General features: G+C 30.2%; 1 protein-coding gene across 9 annotated transcripts in view; it reads right to left on the bottom strand.

The window, feature by feature from the left end:
* Positions 1-27,529, bottom strand: part of Shal (Potassium voltage-gated channel protein Shal) — a 303,578-nt gene that overhangs the window by 112,676 nt on the left and 163,373 nt on the right. Inside the window, exon 4 of one of the 9 annotated variants that reach the window (XR_012756116.1) lies at positions 11,577-11,700. The exons of 7 other annotated variants lie outside the window; for them this stretch is intronic. Coding sequence is in view for 1 of the 2 variants with exons in the window: in XM_075363307.1 (XP_075219422.1) it covers positions 11,647-11,700 (54 nt within the window). In the remaining variant the exon portion in view is untranslated. Of the gene's footprint in view, positions 1-10,834; positions 11,701-27,529 lie in introns of those variants that run through there. One more of the 9 variants, XM_075363307.1, reaches the window with a different exon arrangement.

Raw genomic sequence — 27,529 nt, 5'->3', positions numbered from 1 at the left:
CAGAAAATAAATTTGTCGGAGAAATATTACAAACTACTCATTAAAATTCAATTTGGGGACAAAAACTAGAGTAAATAAATTTTTTAATTTTAATGTTTTTTTACGATCGGAAAAATAAAATCTAGCAAATTTTGTTAACATCGATTGAGAAATTGATTACTAGGACTAGGAAATAAAATGCCGAGACCTGGCCGTCGGATGGGGTTCTGGGAACGACATAGTCGGGCCTGGTTCTCTTCCCTGGAGGTTAGAGGCTGGCACGATTTAAGACCGAGGCGGTTCCTGGGGGGAACGACATAGTCGGGCTCGGTTACCCCCTCCTGGGGATTGGAGGCAGGCAAAGAGAGAAAAGATCCAACCTGGGGGTGGCCGAACTGCCGGTGGGTAGGGAGGCCCTCTTAGAGTTTAAGGACGCTTCCCTGGGCCGAGTTTTACTTAATTGTACGTCCGGTTCAGGGGAGCAGGGGTAAAAAAAAAATTATTAACAAGTGAACAAACAAGTAGTCTTAAAAATATATTGCAGAATGGTAAGAAATAATATAAAACATATTTATTTAAATATAGTACAAACGTGCCTTCATAAAAGTAAACGTTCATTATAAATACAGAAAAGTAAATTTAAAGTATTACTATGTAAATAATTTCAATCGGTCACGTCCGTTTTTATTGGGCGGAAATATTCCCTTCAATTAGAAAAAAAAAATTATCCCGCTAACTAATTATCCCTCTTATTATCAATTTTTCCCTTTTTTGAACACGTTATCTATAAAAGTAGTATCCAACTATGTACTTTGTACAGCCATGTGTTTTTGTTTTATAGGACCGGTTGTTAATTCAAGGATTTGATTCTTTCTTAAAATTTATTTTCGAGAGGATTTTAAGAAATATTTGTCGAAAACTACAGTGTATCTATATATATATATATATATATATATATATATATATATATATATATAATTGAACATGTTATGAGTGATTAATAATCAACGCCCAACAAAAAATATTGAAGATAAATGGATGAAAATTTGTATACACGTTCTTTTTACGGTGTAAGTTCACACTAAGATTTTTTTTTTTGAAATTTCGTTTTTTAAATGGTTAAAATGGAATAATAATGAAATTTAATTCTTTTTTTTTAATTTCTCGGTAACAAATGAAGATATCAACTTGATTTTTAGTGTTTGTAATATTCATGTGAATATCTAAAAACCAATTTCTAGGTTTTTTGAAATTCGATCTTGAGGGTGGAAAATAATTAAAAAAATGTCGAACAGTAATTAAAAATTTTACCCATTTTCGGCAATACTAAACGAGATATTCACTCTCGATTTGGGCTTGCAAATACTCATCAGATAAATATTTTCGGGTTTTTTGAATTTTAGTATTTTAAGGTATAAAAAAAAACAATTTTTTTTTTACATTTTCACCGCTATTTAATCGAACTTTATGAGATTTGGTAACATCGTTATGGTAATTTATGTTTATAATTCTGATTATGTATTTCGCGAGAAAAGTCGTGACGGGAAATCTTAAACACCGATTAATGGGTCCTGCACTGACCGAAGTGTTGTTTTGAAGAAATTACAATAAATCAATAGTTTTTATAAATTGAGCAGATTTTAATTTTTATTTATCATTATTATTCTCACAAACATGATTTTAATAAACTCAGAAAAGTCCAGGGAGCAGAGCCACCTGGCTAGATTGAAAGGGCAAGCGAAATAAACCCTTACCGGCTAAACATTCCATGACCGCGATGGAAAATGCAAGTATTCATTTAGTGCGGGTGAAGCCGCTCCGGGAAGGCTAATATATATATATATATATAAATAATATTCCAATTCTTCTTCAAATTTAAAAAAAAATATAGGCTGATCTTAAAGTTCATGTTGACCGATAAACCAATGCACCAGTAAACCTCGATTATATTAATTTAACTTAACTATTTACACCCCGTGTAAATTAATTAAAAAATTGTTTTAAAGCAATTAAAGGTGTATCAGAAATCTTATTTTCCATGAGTACATTTTCTCATAATTCAGAACACTCGTCGATGTCATGTCAGATAATCCAGCCAGAAGATTTGTCGTTTTTTTTATCCCATTTTTCCTAATGTAGTTTTTGTTGAATAACACACCTAAAATTTTTAAATCGGTTTAAGACCGATTTCTTTGATAACGAATGAATGAATTGTTATTAATATCTTAACTTTATTTCAAGCAGATGAACTCCTTAGTTAAATAATCACGATTTTAAAGATACTCTGATTATAATTCAAATGAAAACATTGATCATTAAAAAAAAAAAAAAGTAAGAGAACGGTTATTTTTATTAATTTAGTGCATTTTACGCAATACTGTGTTTACGATTGCATTCTTGTAACATTTGTGTGATGCTATATCGTAGCCGTTCATAGCTTGTCGGTTAGACACGCCACACCCGACTCGCTTAACTTGCAACGACCAAAGGAACTGAATATTTATATTTCTAGTCATTTCTTGTTTCATCTCTTTTAAGATTAACTGGAACTAACGCGAAACAATAAAAAAATAAATAAAATTATGTTAGACACGAATTAGCACTTAAACAAAAATAGCAATAGAATTGTTCAGGATGTGTTTTAGCCCAGTATATATTTGTATGTATTTTATCGAGAAGTCTGAAAGTTACACCATCGATGAAGTTACACATCGATACAGTTTTACAATAGTGTGGCATTTCGTCCGGATTTAATATAAGATATCTATCTTTTGAATTTGTAACTCCATTCATAATTATTTAACCTTTTCTTTCTCTTTTTTTTTGCAAAAGTGCACATAGCATTATCAAATTTTGTAATTCTATAGGAACCGATTTATTAATTCAAATTTTCAGTAATATATGCGATATTATATAAACACGGTAACTTCAGATGTTTTAAAAAAACATTTAATGTAAGATCTTCGGAATCGGATCTCTGAAATAGGCTCTTTTTACCGGACTCACCCAAAATCTATCTCGATTAAAGTGCTTGAATGTTTTTTTAAAGCCAATCAATAAAATTAAAGATTCATAAACTAAATTTTTATGTATATTTTACGAGAATCTAACCGAACATTTCCAAAATATTTATCTTCTTACTCGACTGCAAGTAATATTTAATCGGAAAATTGTCGACCGTCTTTTCCTTCTTATCTTGTGGACCGGCTGAACGGTTTATAGTTTAGCAGGACGTTTTCGCTTCTGATATAATTCTGAGGTCGGGCGGCGATTAGTCCGTTAAGAAACCCGAGTCTGTTCTCGGTTCGCACTTTGCTTTCTGCAGTAAAATAACTTTCTTTAGCATTAATAGAAGAGGATCGATATAAAATCGTCTATCAGTAATCTACCGCTTCCATCCGGCATAAATTTTCACGGATCGCGATGGGGAATTTTGACATGATGACTGCCTACTGACTGGAGGATATCTTGAGTTATCTCCCGGTTAAGCTTTTCTTAGTTTAGTGCTATGGATCTTCCGCAGACCGATCTCTTTCTCATACCATCCGTATCTTTTTCTTATCGTATTTACCCAGCCTTAAGTTCTGCGAATGTAGGTCAGGTCTATGCATATTCAGTATTCTGGCACTTGTAAAACAATTTCTTCACAAAAATAATTTTGTAGTCGTTTTCAATAAAAATAATTTTTTTCTCATCTTAGGAATGGGGTTGTCAATCTTCCTGATATTTAACTGTTTATGAAACAAAGATTTCAATAATCCAAAAAATTTATCCTTTTGGAGGAATTCTGTGTTGAAACTCAATGCAGTACCGGTACTCTTAAATGTTTTTTTTTCTTTCTGTAAAATTTATCTATTATTATAGCTTTAATTTATCGAGTAAGAAATTGGCAATTTTTGTAAAATTTTCATTTAAAAGCCAAAATTTTAACGAATTATCAGTTCGACCCTCATCAAAGCATTTTCAGAAAATACAAATTATTTTTATTAAATTATTAAGAGTAATTCTCATAATAAGACTTAGTTATACAGTTTTACTCCAAAAAGAGTTTAAATACAGAAATAGGATCCACTTACCAATTATGAGTATAATAATAATAATGATAATAATAATAAATATATGAGAAATGTGTCTTACAAACTGTTATGAAAATTTACCGATTTCTTTTTAAAAATATTTAAAATAATTATTTATTAACAAAAAAAAACTTGATGATTTTGCACACACATCATTTTAGATAAGTATGTAAAATTTTAGTTTTCTAGGGTTTATTATTTATATTTTGTTGTAGGATGCTCAAAATGTATAAAATATTGCAATTTAGTGAGACTGAGTAGCGAGTGTAATAATTTTAGTATTGAATGTAACTGAATGCGATAAAAAGTTAACACGTTAATGTTTTTTTTGTCATTTATTTTGTACCTATAGTTGTTTATTCTACTGTATACTGTAGGAAATTGTAGTTTACTGATTTCATACAATTCTTTCTACCAATTTTAAATGAATTTTGTTAATTCAATTTATTGAATATAGATTATCTTATAAACCCGGAATCAAAGTCTGGTTGTCTCCTAAAAACTTATAATTAACTTATAATTATATAATACAAAGTAACTTATTAAATCTACCGTAATTGAAATTTAAGTACGTGTTAGTAATGTAATGAAATTTTTGTAAGAAAATATAAGTATGTTACAAGTAGTACGGTTCCATTAAAATGTATTTAATCTGATAAATATAAATTCTTTGAACGATGGAGTTATATAAGTTCCTTAAATTGAAACTGAAAAAAAATTATAGCTGTGTATCATGTTCAAATTTAATTTTTTTATTAGGTGTTGATTGCGCATATTTTCACTACATAAAGCACGGATTTTAGGAAATTTGTAAATATACCCGTTGTACTGAAAGCCTGCCGATAACGGGATCTGGATTGAACGGAATAGAAACCAGTTTTTAAAGGACTTTCTTATAAGTGTCTGGAAAACTTAAAGCACAAAGTTTCATTCTCCCTGGAAAAAATTATGTATTTTACGTTTCAGTTACAATTTTACTGAAAATTTGTTGACATAAAAATACAGTGAAAAATTATGTACTACAGTAAGAATAAAATATCTTGGCATAGTAATTTTATCACTGATTATCTATAAAATAAGATTATTTGTTATTACTGTAAAATATTTTAAATACAATAAAATTATTCTCTTTATTTTATTAATTTGACAAAAAGTTTGTCGATTTGCGTTTTCTCACCCAAAATTTAATAATATAAACTGGAAGAAAATAATTAGCTCAGAAAGTAAGAGAAATAGGATTTGTCGTTATTTATTTTAGTTAGTGGTTTGTCGTTTTTACAGAGCGATTATAAAAGCTTATACGCAAGTCAGTTGCCCGTTCTTAACTTAATCACAAATATTATTGAAAAAAGTAAACCGATGGAACCAGCCGTTTAAACAGTTTCTTTGGTTCAGTGATTTTTCAGTACCAACCATTTTTTAAGTAATACTTATTTCATTTCTAGAATTGTTAATTTAAAAAATTAAAAACCAGACGGTACGTTCCTTTAAATAATATGATTAAGGAAATTGTTTTTTATTAAACTGCCGCGTAATTACGTTACGCTTTGAAGTATTTTAAAGTTTAACGTTAAGAAACATTTTAAGTCAATACGGAAGAGGCACAAATACGTCGGCACGAAAATTACTCTCGTACCACATCTTTGTACAACAGTTGAACTTGTTAATAATATATGTAGATAATTTGCGTTAATGTTTTAATTTACTCCTCAGGTTAATAGATAATTCCAATGTCTACTACTGGGTGAATTTTTTAAACAATAAATAAACTGAAAACGTTAATAAGTACAAATAATAGTTATCGTTAAGCGCTTAACACTCGGTAATTAATTAGATTTAAATACATATAAAATAAAAGACTTGCATGATAAAAACTATTAACAACTGTTACGCCCATTTCGTGGGCTGTAAGAAAATTACATGAACCTAACTACATTATTTTCTTATGTAGCAAATAATTCTGCATTATTTTCTTCTTCGATACGAACACCATTTCATCCCCGTCGTGTATTTATTATTTTTAATTGTCATACAATTTTCTCAGTTTACCAAGGCGATTCTACCATTTTTATAATTTCTAAAAATAACCGTTCCTGACTGAAATAGTTATTGAATAAATGTACATTACCGACAGATTATTTTTCCAAAAAAATTCAGATTCGATGGGAACAATGAAAAAATGTTAACTATAAAGTAGTTAATCGGGCATATTTTCAATTCTCAGAGTGTTTCATGAAGATCTAAATCCAAGTTGCATTAAGTTAAAGGGGGTACGCTATATTACTTTGTCTCTAATTTATTTGAAGAAAATTTTCAAAAATAAAATGTAATTTTGTCAGTTAATCGAAAGTGATATTATTTCAATCTCTTCCACTTAATATGAAACGACTTACTATGCTTCACACTCATCGGCATTAGTATAATGCGACTAATGTAGAAAATTTACTCAAAATTAATAGTCGCTTTGTATCGGCACAAATAAATGAAATAGTAAATGTTTACTCTCGTTTCGATACACGATACTACCGATGAGGTAGAGACAGCCGAACCTTTTCTGATACGCGTTGGAGTTAGAAGATACCATAATACCTGCGCGTCAAAATGTAATTTTCAGTACCGCAAACATAGGTGAAAAAGATACTAACAATTGAAATCGTATAATTGATGCGTAATTACGCGTCATTTTAAAATAAACCATATAGATTACTCCTTAAATTTTTAAGTTAAACGAAAATTAATTCAAGCTTTCCTTAATAGGTTATTTGAACTGATGAAGAATTTTAGGTTTGACGTTATTATTGTTATTAAGGGTTTACCTTTGCTACGTATTCCGATACCAGTCTCCGTAAATTCAGGACTGATTTAGGCACTCGGATTGTGTTATTAAATGAGATCTTGATCCTTTCCTTATTTTCTCTTTAATTTTATTGTATTTAGTGGTAAACTTTAGGCTGTAAGTACTCAAGATTTCAAGAACCTTATATTAATCACGGCTGAAATTGGCATTAAAATTGAAGATTAATTTTTATTTGTAATGAATGAATGGTAACAATTTTACCCTTTTGCTGTTTGCAATGTTCACACACACAAACACACACAGACACACACACACACACACACACACACACACACACACACACACACACACACACACACACACACACACACACACATATGATGTGATGAGACTAGATAGTCAGTTGGTAACGAAGATGTACGTAAGAATCTTAGAATCGCGAGAATAAAGGAACTATTTTGAGAATGTAATAAGAGAAAACAGTACGGGCTGTCTTTAGAAAATACGTCTTGTAATATACTGCTTGTAGGGCATAATATTTAAGCCGCTATAAGATAGAGATCGCAGAAGACCTCCAGCAAGACCGAGGACCGGCTTAAAGTCTGATTTCTGAACGAACAGTAAGAAGGAGAAATTATTTTAAATTATAAATCGTCTGATGTACTGAACTACTCGATCTTAATTTTACGGATTACTATTCTAAAGCGATCGGTTTGTCGTATTGTGCCGATCACAGTAATAGAAGCTTGGATAAAAATGCTGCAGTACCATATTTTTCTGTGAATAGCGACTCGAGGTCGTAATAATGTAATGAATTCCAAATGTCACCGCGCTATGTCGTCTTAGTCGTCTGTAATATAAGGGATAATATTAATCTACATTCAAGCTACGTTCTGACGGTCAAAGAAATCGGATTGTTCGACAAAATGAAAATTTTTAAAGCTTGTGATTCTGTGTTAGTCGTAGAGTAGATATGTAGTCAAGTAAACGTGCAAGCATTTTTGTCGCACCGGCATGGGATTTTCGTCATTTGCTCTGAGTGTCATCTGTCTTCCGGTGATAGTCTCGTAATCCCGTAATCATAATTTGTTTGTTACACTCGACGAGCTGTATTAATGTTCGTTGAAATAAACAAATTTCTTTTCGTGCTCCGTAGCTTTAAGAACGTATTTTTTTACCGTTCTTCTTTTAAACATATTTTCGACTCTAGTGCTCATTATACTTCAAAAAAGTAAAAATATATGTATAAATAAATTGATACCGATTAAATTTTTAAATCTTTTTCTCATGTGTATATCTCATTTCTTTTGAGGAAATCAAATTATTTAACGTAGAAATTTCGTTTGAAAGCCGACTGAATATATTTACTTACAATTTTCATCGCAAATAAAATATAAATTTTCATATAATGGCATTATAAAGTCAAATTATTAAACAATTAAGATACTGTTTTTTCTTTTAGTAAAATAACTTGCTTAATAAATGGGAATTTAGTGCAATATTACAGACACATGCACATGCACATACAATAATAATTTAACAATCAGGCGGGATAAAATACGGGATTTTTTTAAATAATTTTGATCGTTTTAATGTTAAGATCATGTAACGAAACGAAAGTTTTTTTTACTAAAGATATTTAAATGTGTATGTGCATATCATTTCATAGTTAAATTTAAACTATTACTGTAGCTTCAAATATAATTTTTGCAGTTTTAATATCACAATACACAATTTTAAATTAATACAGATACATTAGAAATCAACAGAGGGGGTGGTTTGTGCGTGTACATAAAGATATATTAATTCAGCATTTCATTATGGATAGTAGTTTAGCATTATCATAACAGATTCTACAAATAATTTTACATTCCTGATTATAATATTAAATATTAGGATAGTCATAATCATATAAGTAATAATAAAATTTCAACGTGTATGAAATCTATTTTAACTAGGTGATAAAATAAAATCTCTACCCAAAAAATTTAGTTTTTTCCTTAAAAAAGTTATATGTATATAAAAACTGTGAATGAAGAAAATTGTTTAAGAAAAGTTTCAGATTAGAATACCCTACGCAATTTCTTGTAGATATATAAATAATTGTTTTAACGATAATCATAATTTTATAAGAGTCGGGTTACTCTTAATGTTTGTAATTTAAAGTTTTATTAGCAGTAACCCTGTTTTTTTATGGAAAATAATTTTTATTTAACCGTTTTTTAAAGATCCAATATATTTCTTTTTAAATAATTTTAACGTTTTAGATTTTTTTTAATGACTTATTCATTACAGAAAGCTTATTAATTACGATTTAATACCCGTGAAATGTCAAATCTCACTGGGTTTCAAACCAGAAACGTTCTAGTTGGAAGATAGAAATTATACCATCTTGTAATGGCGGGATGAAACCTGTAAATTTAAGTTTTGCGATCCATAAAGTCAAAATTTTATAATTATTTTCGTTTATCGCATTATTTTATTCCATTATTTTACTAGCGTAGGACTTTCTTAATAAGTTTGTACGATTAGCTGTTTCGTGCTGTTGTGTTCGTAGATTTCCGGTCGATGTGTTTTGGAGTTATTATAATTTATTAAAAAACAGCGCATCTAAATAGACTGAACGTAGGAAGCTGGAGACAGACGTTTATTTTATGTTACCGAGTAATGAGTGGGAGTTTCTATGGAAATTGTTTTGTTGAGGATGTACGATATGTAGATATCGAAATACTTCATTCTCTTCTTATACGTCTAATTCGTGTAAAATATTTAGTGCTATCGAGTTCATGATGAGCATAAATCTATTGTCTGTATGAAACGTTGTTAAAAACTCCTATTCGAATTATATTTGACGTCTGTGAGCGCTCCAAACAATTCGAATAACCGTCAGCTCCCACGCTAAATCCAACACGCCACCTACAACATACCCTTATTTCCATCAAATAGCCTTTAATATCGCAATCTATTTACCGGGAATGTAGGAAGAAGACAGCACGAAACAGCTGTTCGTTTTTCTCCAAAAGCAATTTCTTTAATTTAATAATTTCTTTTGTCAACTGTTCGCCTTACAAAAAATAATACGGTTTCATCGGTCGAAAAGAATAAGACTTACAACAGAAGAATAGCAGTTATCAATGGTTTTTAATTATCGGTGGAGCATGTTACTTTTTTATTTTAGACTAATTTTTTTTATTATTTTATTCTGATTAAATAATTATCCGATGATAACTGTAATGTATATAAAAACTAAATCATTAATACTTTAACAGTTCTTACAATCACAGCTTTTATATGTCATATAAATATACATTACTTATATTTATATGTAGCTCATAGGAAAATAAAAACAGTCCAGTACTACACAAAAATCAAGTTCTTACAAATAATTAATAATAATAATAATAAAAAACAAAGTATCAATAATAATAATAATAATAGAATGTGCCACAGATCAGGAAGTATCACTTGTGATTCCCACTAAACAATCAACCGAGATACAAAATTTTGATAACAAAACTTGCCGGATAAGTTTCCCCAACAAAAATCTCCCCCTTCCTGTCACGTCAGTAGAATGCTCTGCGAAAATTCTCGCTGACTATTCCCTGTAACAAGCTTATATATATATTTATTTATATGACTGAAAAAAAAATACAGAATATTCACAATTTAATTTATTTTTTATTTTATTTATTTATTCTTTTTTTTAGCATAATACAATAAAACTAAACGTGTGCTTGTCTGAAATAGAATCATTATTTATCTTCTTTTTTTAACAACTTTATATGAATATAAGAATAAGTTTGAAAAAGTAAAATACGTTAAAGCATGACTTAATGTAAAGGAATATTAATAAAAGAAACAAATAAATTATCAGAAGTACTGGTAATTGTTTATTGAAAGAGTAGTTATTGAAAGTAATTTTTTATTGAAAGAAATATTTGAGTCGTATATTAAAAACGAAAATTTCTGTCTTAATTCGTAATCTTATCCATGAATTCAAAAGAAAAAAAATTATATAAAACTCAATATTTTTATTTTATTAATATCTTTATTTTTATTCAGATTTTTCAAATTATTAAATTGTTTAATATGCTGTTTTTACTTTTAAAACCTTTCATACTATTATTTATCGGACCAGGTATTTCTCCGATCTGAATAAATCCAGAAAATGTTTTAAGTCTTGATTCTGAATAATAAAACACATCAGCGAGCTCAAAATTATAAGGCTAGTTTTAAGAGTAGATGGAGAGGAATTCTGTAGAGAACTGAACGCTACAAAATTCCTTTAGGAAATAAGAACTAGTTCTCGAGTGGCTTTTTTGTGTAGAATAATGTATTTTTGTGGCATTTATTTAAAAACGTCAACGCAAAATCGTTTATTAATCCTGTGTTGCTTTAATTCTGGTTAAAAAGGCTCAATACTCTTCGGATTGCAGTTAAGATGTCCCTATTGCTCTCTACGGCCATCGTTAATACCCGTAGGCGGGGATTGTTTGTCTCGTGACATGATTTCTTCATCGATAAGTCGTCCTTTCATACGCTCCACCCGACTTCCTTTCCCTTGTTCCATTATTTCCCGCTTAGATCCTGAAAGCTCATGTTCGGTTCACGCTGAAAATGTGAAAAATGTGAAAATGTATTCTCGGGGCATGGAGAGGGGGATTGCTTGTCGAGCTGCTGTGGGACTCGTTCGGTAAGTGCACGAATAAGCCTAATGACTTAACTGCCTATTAGGAGATGCCGGACTTCCTATAAATCAAATAAAACCTGCTAGTGGTTGAATAAGAGTTTGCATCATCGATCTTTAGCTGTTACAACGATCGTCCTGTACGCTGCATGACCCGAGTTCTATAATAAAACAGAAAAAAAAATTAAGAAAGTAAATAAATACACAGTTACGATTAAAAAGGTAATACAAGGAGCAGAAAGTGCATTAATTCTTTCCTTAAACAAGCACACAAATTATAACTGTAAAACGAGAATATTTTCTCCTTAATAAATCGTACTGGTATCGTAGAACAAGTTGTCAGAACGATATCGATCAAACTGCTAGCTTTCTGCACCGATCGATTACATTTGTAATCGAGTAAAAATGAAGTTATTATTTTAGTATGATGTTTAACATTTTTCAATCGATCCTCTATCGAACCCGATGTGTACGGATTGTACACATCGGACTGTACACATTTACTGACTTGCACCAGTTACATTGCACCAGGTCTTGATTACGGCAAAAATCAGAATTCCTGTATATTAGTTTAAATGTACCGATGTTCAATAAAACTCATAACATCTGGATAGAAATAAACTACTCTTACCGGTGTATTTATTGAATTTTTAGAAGGATTTTAGATGTAGATTTATTAACTACAACTTACTGGACAGAGCTGATTAAATATCGACCGTGTTGTATTTTAAAGTGTCATTATTTTGTACTGATACTTCAATTTAATTAAGTTACATCCTCTTAAATAAAAATGTATTGTTTCTAAAAAGAAATTTATTTAACGGTACAAAAATTACGTAATTTTCCATAATATGCCCATACGTTTTCCAGCTACGTGTTATAAAATGAAGTATTTTCAAAAAATTACTAAGAAGACTTTTTTCATTATACTCGTTTAGAGTTTGATGCAAAACTGACGCAAAAATCAATTTTTTAAGTCTGTAACGTTTATCTACCTACCGTTTCAGTTTACGTGTATTATTGTATTACCATATCTCTATTTGCAACTCTTTTTTCTACAGGAACTCACAAAACAGGATTGGCATTAACAAAATTTATAGAATGAACAATTACTCTGGACGTTATGCTGTGACAATAGCTGCTTGACAGAAAAGTAGATTTTTACTTTAAAAGAAAATGTAAGGAAACAGAAATAATATTCAGTAAAATTTGTTATAACTTTTGCAAGAGAATTTATTTTTTCAACCGAACGAAGTTTCGATTCCTTTTCAGGAGTAAGTTTTTAGTAATGTACTGTTAGATGATGGATAAAAGAAAAAATCTCAAGGTAAAAAGAAACCGAATAGAACAATGTTCGAAGTAGTTTGCTTTCAAGGGAAATTTTTTGAAACGTCAAATGAGACTCTATTCCCGTTTCGTAAGAGTGTGATTTTTTATTATTTATAAACTCTCGCGGTAGATTTTAGCAAAACACTTCAATAGACAAAAGATAAAATTAAAATATTTTCCAAGGACTTTTTTTTTTAATGATGGGGCAATTTTATTTTTGAGGGAGTTCTACCTCCTTTTCTGATATAGCTTTTTTTATTACTAGATGAAGATGCATTTTAATGAAAGATTTCCAACTAAAGGAATTATAATGAATAAAATTTTGAACAACTTTCATAAAATTTTTTTTTTTTTTAATTTTCAATAAGGGTTTTTTCTCTACTCTTGGGGTAAATTCTAAACACGTGAGATTATTATGTCACTTTTTGTATTAATTCGTCTGGATATATTTTAGTACATAATATCAGAGAACAAGAATACCAAATAAAATAAGTGTATAATAATTTCGGTACGAAACATTTATTTTCGTAGTTGTGATTGATTTCTTCCATACATTAAAAAAGAGCGGGAGAGGAAGACCAGTATAACAATTCAGCCATGTGTAATAATATTATACAATAGCATACAAGTAAGTTGATGTTACTGAAACTTATTTCTGATTTTACAGTCAACCAATTTTATCGAATTTTGCAGAAAAAGAAGCATTTTCATGCTTATATTTGCAAACTAATCAGAACAGCGTTTTTTTGCGGTTATTTCATTTTTATTTAACACATCAGGGCTTTCGATTTGAGATTTGGTGATAGATCTCACAATATTCGCAGGTAATAAATTGTCTTCTTTCTTTATGATTTACATTTAAAAGCCAACCTATTACTGCTGTGGCGGAATAAAAATTATGTTATGTGTATTTTCTTGACATTTATCCAGATCAGACCAGGTAAAGATAATTAGTTTTCCTCAGAATTAATTAAATTGTACGGAATAGTTTCTGAATTTATGCGGTTAAGTGGCATACAAGAAAGCAATCGGGAGAGATGACAGAATTAGTTATTAATTATTTGAAGCGAATTATATTTGCTTAATCTGTGATTAAATTAATAAATAATATTAAAAAGTAATATGCTTTGAAGAGTATAAAGAAATCATGCAGAGAACATAACAATACAGCCGCATATAAAGAAAAATATTAATTTTTTTTATCGTAATGTTTTTCACGCAAAAATAACAATAATTTTCAGAAATAATTTTGGCTTACTTTGTAATGAATTGTAACGCGTGAATTACCCTGGCCTAAAGCAATTCCATAAAACAACTTTCTTTTTGCGCTTCTTTGCAATTTTTAGTGGCTAGACGCGGCACCACCTCACAACCGCCTATAAGTCCGAGACTTTTTTGATATTCGATACCCAGATCGGTGGATCGGTCGTGAAGGTTCAATGGCATGACCATCTCGTTCCTCAGATTTGATCCTGCTGGACTTTTTCTTGTGCGGTTTCATTAAAGATCAAGGGATTATGTACCGCCTTTTCCTTCTGATCTTGTTGAGCTATGTTCTCGAATTAACGCCGCATTTGCAGAATTAACACCCGACTTTCTGGCTACAATCTACAATGAAATCGACTTCAGGAGGTGAGATGTACAGTATATTTTAAATTAAAATATACTGTACATCCCACTTAAACCGTAAGCCTAAACCTTACTTGTAAAGAAACATTATCATATGTATCCATGAAACGGTGCGACTCTGCGCTTTTGACACTCGGTAATATCGGACCTCCAGGTGGGATGTACAAGTATATCGCATTACAAATAGAAGCCATATCGAACCAAAGTGAATGTTGGGTGACAAACTTGATGTATTTTTCTATGAAATGAAGTCTCAACCGAATCTGTAAGTTTCTTAATAAATTTTTATATCCTTTTAAATTTGTGAAGTTCGTTTTGTTGTTAAGTTCGTTTTCAGATAGGTCTTTACTTGTGTCTTGATTAAAATATCGATACAAACATGCATTGACAGTCTCGGCAAATAAAAATGATCTTTTAAATGCCGACTGAAAGAAAATCCCTATCGGTTATATATGGAGATTTTTCGCAGAAGAAAGGCGGATTAAGGCAACTCGATGTCATGTAATTTTATAATACGTAGTCAGGGAATTCCGTTAAAGGTAGATTATTAGGCAAATCCGATAATGAGATCTAGGAATTCTTGATCGACTTTGTTTTGTGGTAGAAATGGAAGATCAAAAAACAGTTAATTTAAAATGTATTTTTAACTTATAATTTGTGATATATTACATTTATCTGTTGCAGTTTGTGAATTAACTAAAATAGATAAATAAAATTTAGATTTTAAGTTGAATGTTTTAAAACAAGGGGAAAAGTAAATACGGTTTATTCTGAACAGAATAATTTTTGTGAACGTAAATAAAAAAATTTCATTCAGCCATCCAAAAAGAAAAGAAATACTGAAAGGAATTAATAATTAGAAAAACGAATTTAAAACGCTCCTTTTTCATCAGAACGTTTCTCATACGGATCGTTAAAAAAAGTTAAATTACCCACGTGTATGTAATACTCGTCAAATGATATCCTTTCTAAAATTTATAGCCTAAAAACTTCAAACAAGTTTACAATGAAGCGATGTATTTTTCTTTTAGATCATGAAAACGTTGTTTTTAAATAAACCGGAATAAATTTAACGATTAAAACCCTGGAATAAAAGATTTTAATTACTGTAAGACTTGTTATTTCTTTGTCGTGTATAAATAGAATCTATTATTTTACTGTTTTATAAACTCTAATAAAATAGAACGGAGACCATAAATTTATTCGAAATAATAAATTTTTAAGCTTTTATGCCTTCAATATATTTTTCACCCACACGTATAAAATAATTTTATATCCTGTATTCCCAATCTTTATAATTTAGTAATAAAATTTTTACATCGTTTAATGTATTTTATTGTTACTTTTATCCTCTTATACAACAGGAAAATGAGATTTTTTAATGGAGAAATTTAATATTCTTTATTAAACCCTTAAAAACGTATCGATATTAAATCAGTATGAGGTTTTTATTTTTGTCCGATGTATCGGTTACGCTTAAATTTTCGTCTGAAAGGTCGAGAGTCTGAGACCTGAGTCTGAGATCGACTCAATGTAGCCATCAAATTTTAACGCTGTCGGTTTCTCCGTTCGATCTCCTAACCTCGATATTGATATTTAATAAAACAGTGAGCATCGATGGTTGTCATTATAGGTTATTGCATAATATACTATTATGATACAGGTAATTTAGTTATAGTTCCTCAAAAACTCAACTAATAAAAAATAAAAAATAATAAAATAAGTAATAAAAAATCTAATAATTAATAAAAAATAAATTAAAATATAAATATTTTAGATTTATGTTAAAAGAAAGTTCATGTAATTACATAATTTGTAAACTATAGAAAAATATAATATTCAAACGTAACCCTTTTAATACATTGCCGATAAATAATAAAAACAATTACAAAAATTAAAAAACAGGACTGCAAAAATAAATAAATAAATTTAACCAAAAAACGACAATAGATCGAACTAAAACAAAGAAAACAAGGTATGGAAATAAAGGACTAAACATCGTTATGCAGTATTTAATAAAATAAAATAATGGATGACCGATCAACTTTCGGGCGGTTTTAATTTGTTTAAATATATTTTTCATGTTGTAGAAATAGCATTTAAGGTTGTCTAATGATTGAGTTCTCACCAGGTCTTTTACCGATAAGAAAATTTTGTCCTTCAACGAAAATATTTAAAGTCAGTGGAGGGGGCCTCTGAATAGTAATATTTATGATTGCAATATAGTATTCATCTTTTCCTCAGCTAATTTTTTAATATCTGGCATTAAAAATGTTGTGTTATTACTATCAACATATCTTTTCAGAGCTGACCATACCATCTCAATGATATTTAGATCGGGATGATAAGATGGAAGTTGCAGAACGTGGTGCCCGTGTTTTTTTAATAGTTCATCAAAATAGTACTTTATTTTTTAATTTCTATGCGATTTATTTACGTCATACAATTGTGGTTTTAACATTGCTTTATTGAACGGGATATTCTTCTTTTCTAACCAGTTAATCAGACACTTTTCCTATCAATTTGGAGCTTCTCTAGAAGTGAATTGTGCTATGGCATATTATCAAGTATAGCCACCGACTGGAGGGAAAGACAAGAAATTAATTCTTCAGATGCCCTCTTCATAAAGGTTTTGTTGTTGACGCTGTAATAGTCACCGTTTCTTGAACTTGTTTTCCAAGTTAACATAGCGTTCGGAATGAATCCCATTTATCCTCCAGCGTGGATTAACCGATGACCTTTATTAATCGGCACTTTTATTCCTGAACATTCGATCATTCGACTACAATTTTGTCGTCGAATGGGACGTAAAATATACGACACCAAAGGTAAACAATCGAAGATATTCCTTTTCTGTAATCGGTCATTTTTCTTAAATATTCTATCCTGTTACACCGGATGTCTTCTTTCTCAATCAAAATTTTCCTATTATTATCAGTTTTACACCACAAAGCCTAACTCTTTCAGCATAGCTATAGTGTAGTTGTAGAACTTTTAAATTGAACACTCTTTTGAAGCTCTTAGCATAATTTATTTAATGAAGGGAGTTCATTATGTTTTGCGTGAAACTCGTTAAGTGTTCGACTTACAATGCTTTGATCAAATCTGTCTTATCAACTAACTAGTTTTGAACGTTGTTTATACGTTTTTGGTGTGTTGAATGAGCACGAGTGTGATTTAGATTTAAGAAAATACTGCTTTTCTTTTCGAAGTTTTTGAACTTATGATCTTGAAATTCTACAAGCTGAAGCTGCAGCGGTTATTTCTTCACATTTTTGAATGCGTATTAAATGTTTGTAATCTAATTTTCTAACTGTATAGCTTCTTTCTTCACAGAATCGTGTACGTTATTAGCTATTCCACGTGATTAACTGCGGAGAGTTTTATTCTCATCATAAACAACGCGTACAATAAATATCATTTTAAATTTGTTCAGGGTTTTGACCCTCCATCTCTTATCCGCTCACTAGTGAAGCACAAGTTTTCTGAAAAATTTCCAAGTACTCCTGTTCCTCACCGCAATGGAGTTTGAACTATTATCGAAAACTTTCGCGCAATAGAATCTATTGAAGATGCTGATCGAAGTGGAAGACCAGTAAACCAACGAAGCTGCTTGATATTTCGGATGCTATGGCCGAAATTCCGTCAAAGTCAATGCGTAAGTTAGCACAGCAGCAAGATATCGGACTTGCTACCTCACATAAAGCTGTAAGAAAAGAACAAACTTTTCCCCAAAAAATTAATGTATGTTCAAGAACTGAAGCCTACAGATCGTGCCTAAAGACTAAATTATTGTCAGTGGTTTCGACGTTTCATAGACCAAATTCCGTAGGTATCCTCGACATTATGTTTTTACAGATAGAGCGTGGTTTCATCTGAGAGAGTATATTAATTTACAAAATACACGACTGTGGTCGACAACTTAGCTCTATGAATTGTCAACAACTAACCTCCATGAATTACACGAATAGTCTTACATGAAGCGAAAATTGGAGTCTTGGTCCAATATTTTTTGAAAATACAGTTAATAGTGATCGTTATTGTGCTGTTTTAATAAACTTCATTAGTCAGTTAAAAGAAGAGGAAATCAATTACGGTTGGTTCCAGCAAGATGCTCTACAGTACACGCAGCTAACAGTTCAATGATGTATTTTCGAAGTGTCTTTGGTGATCGAATCATTTCGAGGGGTTTGTGATCGCCCGATCTGACTCCTCCAGATTACATTCTACAGGGGCAGCGAAATAAGCAGTGTATCGCAGCAGACTACGCACGAATGACGAACTAAAAACCGCAATTGTGACATACGTACGAGACATTCCAGTATATCATCTGGTTTAAGTGTTTGTAAACAAATTGAAATGAGTGCTGTGTTGTACTGATGTTGGAAGAGTCATTTTCAACACCTTTGATAAACTATTCCAGTTATTGTAATATCCGTTTCGTTAAAAAAAATATTTCAAAAAATGTAATAATTAAAAAGGTTTCGCCATTATACTTCCATAATTCCAGTGCACAGTAACTTTCCGAACGCCTGTATACAGAAATTACAATCTTTCATATACAATTTGTTTTAAATAATAATATTAATTTTGTAATATATTTAGAAACTTACCATTAAAGTTTATAAAAGAGCCACAAAATTTAAAGAAATCTAAAATCAATATTATATTAAAATATTAATATAAATAAATTCGTTTTTAAACATCTGCATCAAGTCATTTTAATTATTAAAAAAAAATTGTTTATATTTTTACACGCCATTTTTCCCCCTTTTTTTATATTTTCTTTCTTCGGTGATTTATGACAGAACCTTATAAAATTAAATGTGACTTTGGCCATTGACATTTTATCCGTGTTACACAATTGCCCAAAAAGGAGTGTAATATATTTTGGGTATATATATGTATGTATGTATGTTTGTTTGTTCCACCGTGGCAGCTCAAAGGCTGAACCGATTTTAATGTACAATCCCGCGTTGGAATCCTTACGTTACCGGGAGTGTCATAGGATATATATATATATATATATATGTGTAAGGAAATTCAAAAAATTTGAACAAATTATACTATATGCAGAATTGTCACCCGCACGCTCTTTAATTATTCTATATTAAACAGTAATGTTTTAATTTGACAGTCGTGTTTTTTAATTTTTAATATTTATTTCCTGATATCAAACCAGTCTTGATTAAATTTCAGTTGACAAATATATTAATTACGTATTTTATTTACTTCTTCCATAGTACTTTTTAATTAATTTATACATTATTTTTTTTTGCTAAAGAAAGCATAAAATGGTTGACGTAAAATAAGAATATAAACATAGAACAGTACTAGGGAATTGTTTTTCGTACTAAGTAGACGAAATAAATATGACTGAACTATTTTTGTTTAAGCTATGAAAAAAATCGAATTGAAAAATTCAAAACCATGTAGATGAGAGATTACGAATCTCAAACAAATCCTTTATTTCCCTGACGATGACGTAGTGTTGAAAGTATAGGAAGCACGCCATAATCGTATACTTTTTACGTTTATTACGGTACTATTGCAGTTAAAACATCACCTAAAACTCTACTTTGTTCGATATTTTCCCCGGTAAGACACCTTTCAGACTTACGCTACACCAAACGTAATTAAAAACTTATTTTTATCTAGTCAAAAAATTACTCAATGAACCTCCAGAGCGGTAGATACGTATAATTAAAACGAATTAATTATTTGTACATTAGCTTAAGTAATTACAAAGATCAACCAAAGAATATACGAAAAATTGGTGGGAAATTTCGTTTCCATAATTTATCTTCATATATGTCTCCCTCTACGAATCTTGAGACCTTGCCGATGGTGAGGAAGCTTGCGTGCTCAGTGATACAGAGTAGCTGACCCGAAGGTGCAACCATATCCGAGAGGTATCTGTTGAGAGCCAGACTAAGGAATGATTCCTGAAAGAGGGCAGCAGCTCTTTCAGTAGTTGTTAAGGGCGTAGGTCAGGAGGATTTAAACAGCCATATCAACATCAATCAATCTTCTGAGTACTGCTCAGCTTAAAGCAATGGAAACCTACAGCTGCTTTTTTTTTCTAACAAAATTTAACTGTCTGTAGTAACAAAGATGTAGATGTAGAAGCAAGGATTTCCGAATGGGGACTACTAAGGAAGGGGGTCACCAGAAAATTAAAAATAACATTCTACGAGTCGGAGCGTGGAATGTTAAAAGTCTAAAAAAAGTTGGTAGGTTAGAAAATTTAAAGAGGGAAATGTAAATGTAGTAGGAATTAGAGAAGTTCGGTGGAAAGAGGAAAACGACTTTTGGTGAGGTGATTTTAAAAAATTAACACAGCTTCAAATAAAGGGCAGGCAGGAGTAGGTTTCGTAATGAACAAGAAGATAGGGAAGACAGTAGAGTATTTCAAAATGTATAGCAACAGAATCATTGTAATAAGGATAAAATCAAAACCTAAGCTGACAACGATTATTAAAGTCTATATGCTTACAAATGCCCATGATGATGATGATGATGAGGTAGAGTCTGTACGAAGAAATTTACGAAATAATTAAACACATAAAAGGAGATGAGAATTTAATAATAGTTGGGGATTGGAATGCAAGCATCGGAAAAGGCGAGGAAGGAAATATTGTGGGTGAGTATGGGCTGGTCAAAAGGAATGAAAGAGGGAACCGACTTATGGAGTTTTGCACGAAATATAATTTAGTAATTGCAACACCCAGTTTAAAAATCATAATAAAAGAATATACACGTGGAAAAAGCCAGGTGATATTGCAAGGTATCACATAGATTATATCATGGTTAAGCAAAGATTTAGAAATCAACTCGTCGACTGCAAAGCGTACCCTGGAGCAGACATTGATAGCGACAATAATTTAGTGATAATGAAATGTAAATTGGGATTTAAAAACACGAAGAAAAGGTGTCAGATGTATTGGTAGGATTTAGAGAAGCTTGAGGAAGAGGAGGTAAAGAAGATTTTTGAGGACATCGCAAGAGGTCTGAGTAAAAAAGATAAGGTGTAAAATGTAGAAGAAAAATGGGAGAATGTTAAAAAGGAAACTCTTAAATCATCAAAAGCGAACTTAGGCGGAACAAAGAGAACTGGTAGAAAACGTTGTATATCAGAAACATATTGCAGCTGATGGATGAACGTAGAAAATATAAGAATGTTATTGATGAATCAAGTAAAAGGAATTGTCGATAATTAAGTAATACTACAAACAGAAGGTGCAAACTAGCAAAAGAATAGTGGATTAAAGAAAAGTGTTGAGAAGTGGAAAGAGAAATGATCATTGGTAAAATAGACGGAGCATACAGGAAAGTTAAGGAAAATTTTGTGGTACATAAATTTAAATCTAATAATGTGTTAAACAAAGATGGTACACCGATTTATAATACGGAAGGAAAGGTCGATATGTGGGTGGGGTATATTGAAGAGGAGGAAATGAATTAGAAAATGGTGTTATAAAGGAAGAAGAGGAAGTGGAAGAGGATGAAAGGGGAGAAGCAATACTGAGATCTGACTTTAAGAGAACATTAGAAGATTAAAAGAAGCACAGGCGAAACGAGCCTTCAGTGAGAAATATAATTTGTTTACATCAAAAATTAATTATTTACCTGACGTTTAAACGTCAGGTAAATATTTTTGCAAGTATATGTTTGGAGCGTAGCTTTATATGGAAGTGAAACTTGGACGATCGGAGTACCTGCGAAGAAAAGATTAGAAGCTTTTGAAATGTAGAACTATAGGAGATTGTTAAAAATCATATGGGTGGATAAAGTGACAAATGAAGAGGTGTTGAGGCAAATTGATGAAGAAAAAAGCATTTGAAAAAATATAGTTAAAAAAGAAACAGACTTATAGGCCACATATTAAGGCATCATGGAATAGTCACTTTAATATTAGAGGGAAAGGTAGGTGGAAAAATTTGTGCAGGTAGGCAACGTTTGGAATATGAAAAACAAATTTTTAGGGATGTACCTAAAATAGAAAAAAAATCAAGAAACAAAAAGTACATAAGTACGACCGGTTGAAAATTGTTAATGTCACGAACTGTAATTTTTAATACCGCTGAAAAACTTATTGAGCTACCCGACCTCATCGGTCGTACGATTTGAAAAGTAATAGCGAGTACAAATAATAAAAAAATTATACTTCATTTAATTAACTTTGAAAAGAAAAAAAATATATTTTCAAGTAAAATTTTTTTATACGGTTTGATTCTATTCCAGGAATAGTAAAAATCAAAATTTGTTATTTAATTACACGTTCGCTCGTATTCATTAAAGTATATTTAATCGAGTAGCACTTCATAACTCGATAAACCAGCGATCGATAAGTATAATTTGTTTTATCGTACAGTCGGATTAGTTTTGAACTGCGATGAAGTTTTATTCAGCTGTTTACAGAATCTATTGAAATTAACGTTATATGTTGTGATACATTCAAATATCATTACAAATACAATTTTATGAGTACTCGTGTAAAAATAGATATAGGATAAAGCCTTCCTTCAGTTGAAACGCTGATATTGAAAATATTAAGTTATTGATTTAATAAGAGAGGAATACACTTTTTCTGACTGTTGTTAACCTCTCATCTACATGGATTTGAATTTTTCAAATCGATTTTTTTTTATAGCTTAAACAAAAAAATCTGTCATATTTTTATCGTCAACACAGTAAAAAAAAATTCCATAATATTATTCTTTGGTTATATTTTTATCTTACATCAACCGCGTTATGCTTTCACAATAATGCACAATTATTTAGATTAAATAATTATAACATCAACGAAAAAAAATGAATTATTATTATCAGCTGAGCGTGATTTAATTGAACAATTTCGTTGGTTACCGCGGTTTTAAATTCTTCTAAACAAACACACACATTCTCATTTGTTGCGTAGTTTTGAACAAAATCAATCTTTTTTACGAAAACCTTTGTGTAGAATCAATATTAAACGGCAAATGAACTGAGAACAACAAACATTTTACGGGAAAAGAGGATAATGTTTAACGTCTACCTTCTCCACCGTTTATAATCGTGTTTTGTAACAAGATGTGATCAGTATCCTCTGCAGGTGGCCATAATCATAAGCTAGCTGTTACGATTTGAGAGAGTATCGCGTAATTTAGTTCCGGGAAAATTTTTTTTTTAATGTAAATTGTATTTGACAGTAAGACAGTAATGAAAAAATATTTATATTTAACCATCCCAAATTTTTTGATGATGCACGAGTGTAGACGTACAAATTTGAATGAATGTAGAGGGAAATTTTCACTTTATAAAGCTGTATTTTCGATTTGGCAAATATAAAAATAAAATTAATCCTTGAAGTGTTGGAAATAAATTACAAATGAGTACTCAAAAACATCACTCCATAACATGAAACGATAAGGAGTACCTTATCTGTACACTAGCCTAACACAAATTTTAAAAAAGTCAATGAAATTGAGGACAATTAACGGAGCATTTCAATTAATAAATTCAATACTATTTAAAAAAAAAAAATATTTTTGACTTACTATTTAATATTATTTTTTGTTCATATATATTAAGCGCGTTCGCAGATATCTCTGCTTCATCAATAGAGATGGTAAAAACTCCTCTATAAATTTAATTTTTCAAACATTTTTAATTCATTATATGTATGTTTATACGATCTGAAGAGCAGAGATTTCTGGATGAGCGTTCAACATAGAGAAAAGAGAAATAGCAATAACCTTAAGAAAAAATGATAAAGTTTTTAAATAGAAAACTTTTTGGGCGTTTATTTGAACTCCGCTGGTAGGATATACGAGTATTTGCTATATTATTTATTAATTCAACTTAAGTAACGTAATTGGGTTTCATCTATAACAGAAATAACAAAAGCAACTGACTTTGAAGAATTTTAGCCTAATATTTCTGTGGACATATTTCTTTAAAAACCATAACAAAAAAAATTCCCACACAAGTTCACAGTTTCTTATATTAAATAAACTAAAAGAATACAGGATTTTAAATTTCCTTTGCATTCTTTATATCCGGTTTATTTTTACCGAATATAATTTGTTACATTAAAACGAAATAAACTTAATATTAAAAAATATTTAATTCAAAAAACCCTTATTTTTGGTCTCTATTTGAATAAGTTCTAGCTGAAACAAGACAAAATATTTTCCCTAAGTATCATTGTAAAAAAGGATTTATATCGTAAAACAGAGAGAATGAGACAATTTATTGATACAAATTAATGATTAATTATGTCAGTTAATCTGATACTAAAAGATTACATCAGTTTTTCCTGAGTACGAGGAAGACATTAGATATGCGGGTAAGAGGCATAAATAAAGTGGAATTTTGGTTGTAGAAATATATTTTTTAACTTTCCGACTCGATATATAAGAAGAATTATCCGTATCGGATAGAAAATAACCTCTTCCAGATATTTATAATCTTGACATTTTAAAATTTCTAAGCTAAAATCTAAAAAAAAGAAACTGAAATCTTGATTACCGTTTTCTGCGTGTATGCGTATTGATTTAATATCTCAAAAATAACTCAATTTGTAATCACTAAATTTGGTACGGTAGCTTGTGTACGAGTTGGAATATTAGAATTACAATCCTGTTAAATTTAAAAATAAAATCAAATGAAATATAAGGAGGCACAGGAACACCCGAAGTCTTCTATGCGTAAAAGACTCAGGGGTTGGGTTAATGAGTACGTCACCTGCAAGTGTTTTTTTTTAGCTTATAAAAAATACGCTCCGAAATAGTATTGAGTATAATGTTACTTAAGAAAATAAAATCATTTCCCATATTTAAAAATTATATGTATATAAATAGTTTGACTTTTGATATTTTCAACCGATTGACGTCAAAGGATTTTTTTATTATTGTTCTCTAAATGACGCATTATCACAGCGGGAAGTTTTCAACTTTTATCAGAGTGTTAAGGGGAAGGCCCCACACCCTATTGATAAAAATAATAATACTCTTAACTTTTTACTGTTCTAATCTGTCAACATGAACATTGTTTTTATTATGAACCTTTTTTTATTTTATTTTTCGTAAATAAGTTTGTATCAGAGTGGAAAAATATTTCAAACCTAATTAAATAACTTCTGTAGTTTTATTTTTGTTTAAATTATTATCGTCACAACGTGAATAGGTTCAAATCAGTTCTTGAAATTTTTTCATATTATTATTTTTTCCCCCACTAACCTCAGTTGTCAGGGTAGAAAAGTTTTACAAAAAAATTATAATGGAAAATTTACAACGGAGACAGAAGATAGATTAAATTAAAAAAATTTAAGTCATTTAAAATATATTGTTTTAAAATAAATTTTATGATAGTAAGGCATATATCTATACTAGGACTGAATTTTTTTAAAAATTGTTTTAAGTTTTACAAGTTAAATCACTGTAAAATATTTTTTTTTTTTTTTAATTTTTCTTCATGTAAGAAACAAGCAAATAGAACAAATAAGAAAATACATATGGTAATAAAGATGAGCCGAGTAATTTTTGTTTTATCAGTAGGGTTTTATGTTAAGTTTTAAGCTGTACCATGGAAAGTTAAACAAATTTTTGCCGTATTTCTTGATTTAAAGCGAGTAATTTACGATGAATGTAGAGCAGAATTTGTGTATAATACATTTTTTTATGGAATAATCATATTAGTAACACAAAATTACCTTTTTTTAGAAAATTTTTAAATTAAAAATGACAAATTATAAGATATCCTTAAGTAAATAATGTGCAACATTTTCTACGTAATCTTTGAAATAATTCTGTCAAACGAAATCTAAATTCAATATAAAAATATTTTATTTGTATTTTTTTCATTTACAGCAGCGTGCAAATTAATCCGAATACAAATATTATTGAATAAAAAGTAACTATATTTTTAAAAAAATCATACCTGTAAAATTTGTGAACATCTAGTAATTAATATGTCCTCCTTTATTCTTAATCTCTTCATGTATACGACTTGACACCCATTCACCAAGTGTATTACAATTTTTTTTTGATTTCTTCATCATGAAATCACCCGATATTATTGTTGTAATCAGGTTAATTTTGTAGAACAAATCATTTTTGAGAGTCATTTTTTGACTATTTCCCAAAGATTTTCAATTGGATTTATGTTTGGGGAGTTGCTTAGACACGGGAGCACTTTATTATTTCGTTCTTCGGAAGACTTTTTCACTTTTGCGGTAGTATATCATGGCGCCTTTCCTTCAGAACCGTTTTCTCCAGAATCTTGATATATATCACTTTTCAACATACCATCTACTGGAAGTAATGAACAAGGGCTTTCCGTTGAGAAACAACCACAAAATATTTTTTTCTAAGAATGTTTAAGTGATTATTGGAATGAGCCGGCGATCTATTTTCATCTGATGCTTTTCTTACGTATGGAACCCTTTGCCCCTGAACATAAAATGTTATTCTTCAGAAAAATGTTTCCAGTATTCTTTGGTCCACTTATAAGTGCTTTTGCTCACAAGAGCCTCTTTTGCACATTGCTGGTGTTGCTTTTTAGCTGGTATACGAGCTTTCCATCCGGCTACAAGAAGTCGGTGTCTAACAGTAGTCAAGTGTAAATCTGTTCTAATGACTGGTAATTCTTAATTTAAGTCCACAGCAGATTATTTTGAATCAAGTTTACTTTTAAACTAATACTTATCCTGCGTCGGAGTAGTTTTTCTTTTACGGCCACATTTATCTTTCTTTTGAAGTGAAAAGGAACCAGTTTCTTTAAAATAGCATTCACTGTCCCTAGGCCAACACCATACTCAGAATCTATTTGTCGTTGTCTCATACTAATATGTTTAGAAAGAAAAACAATTTTCTAACGCTTTCTTGATGTTATGTCCATTATTATATAATCGAAACAAGCAGAAAAAAATACAAAAATATGATTTTGTAGTAAAAAATGAAATAAACTTTCACAAAACACTATAACGTGAAAATTTCTAATTAACCAAACAACAATAGCCTCACATTACACAACCAACTTAAAGAATGG

This window comes from Lycorma delicatula, chromosome 4 (genome assembly GCF_047948215.1).
Source record: "Lycorma delicatula isolate Av1 chromosome 4, ASM4794821v1, whole genome shotgun sequence".
NCBI classification, from domain to species: Eukaryota; Metazoa; Arthropoda; class Insecta; order Hemiptera; family Fulgoridae; genus Lycorma; species Lycorma delicatula.
Note: the sequence above shows the minus strand (reverse complement) of the source record. Positions and strands in the feature narration are given on the sequence as shown.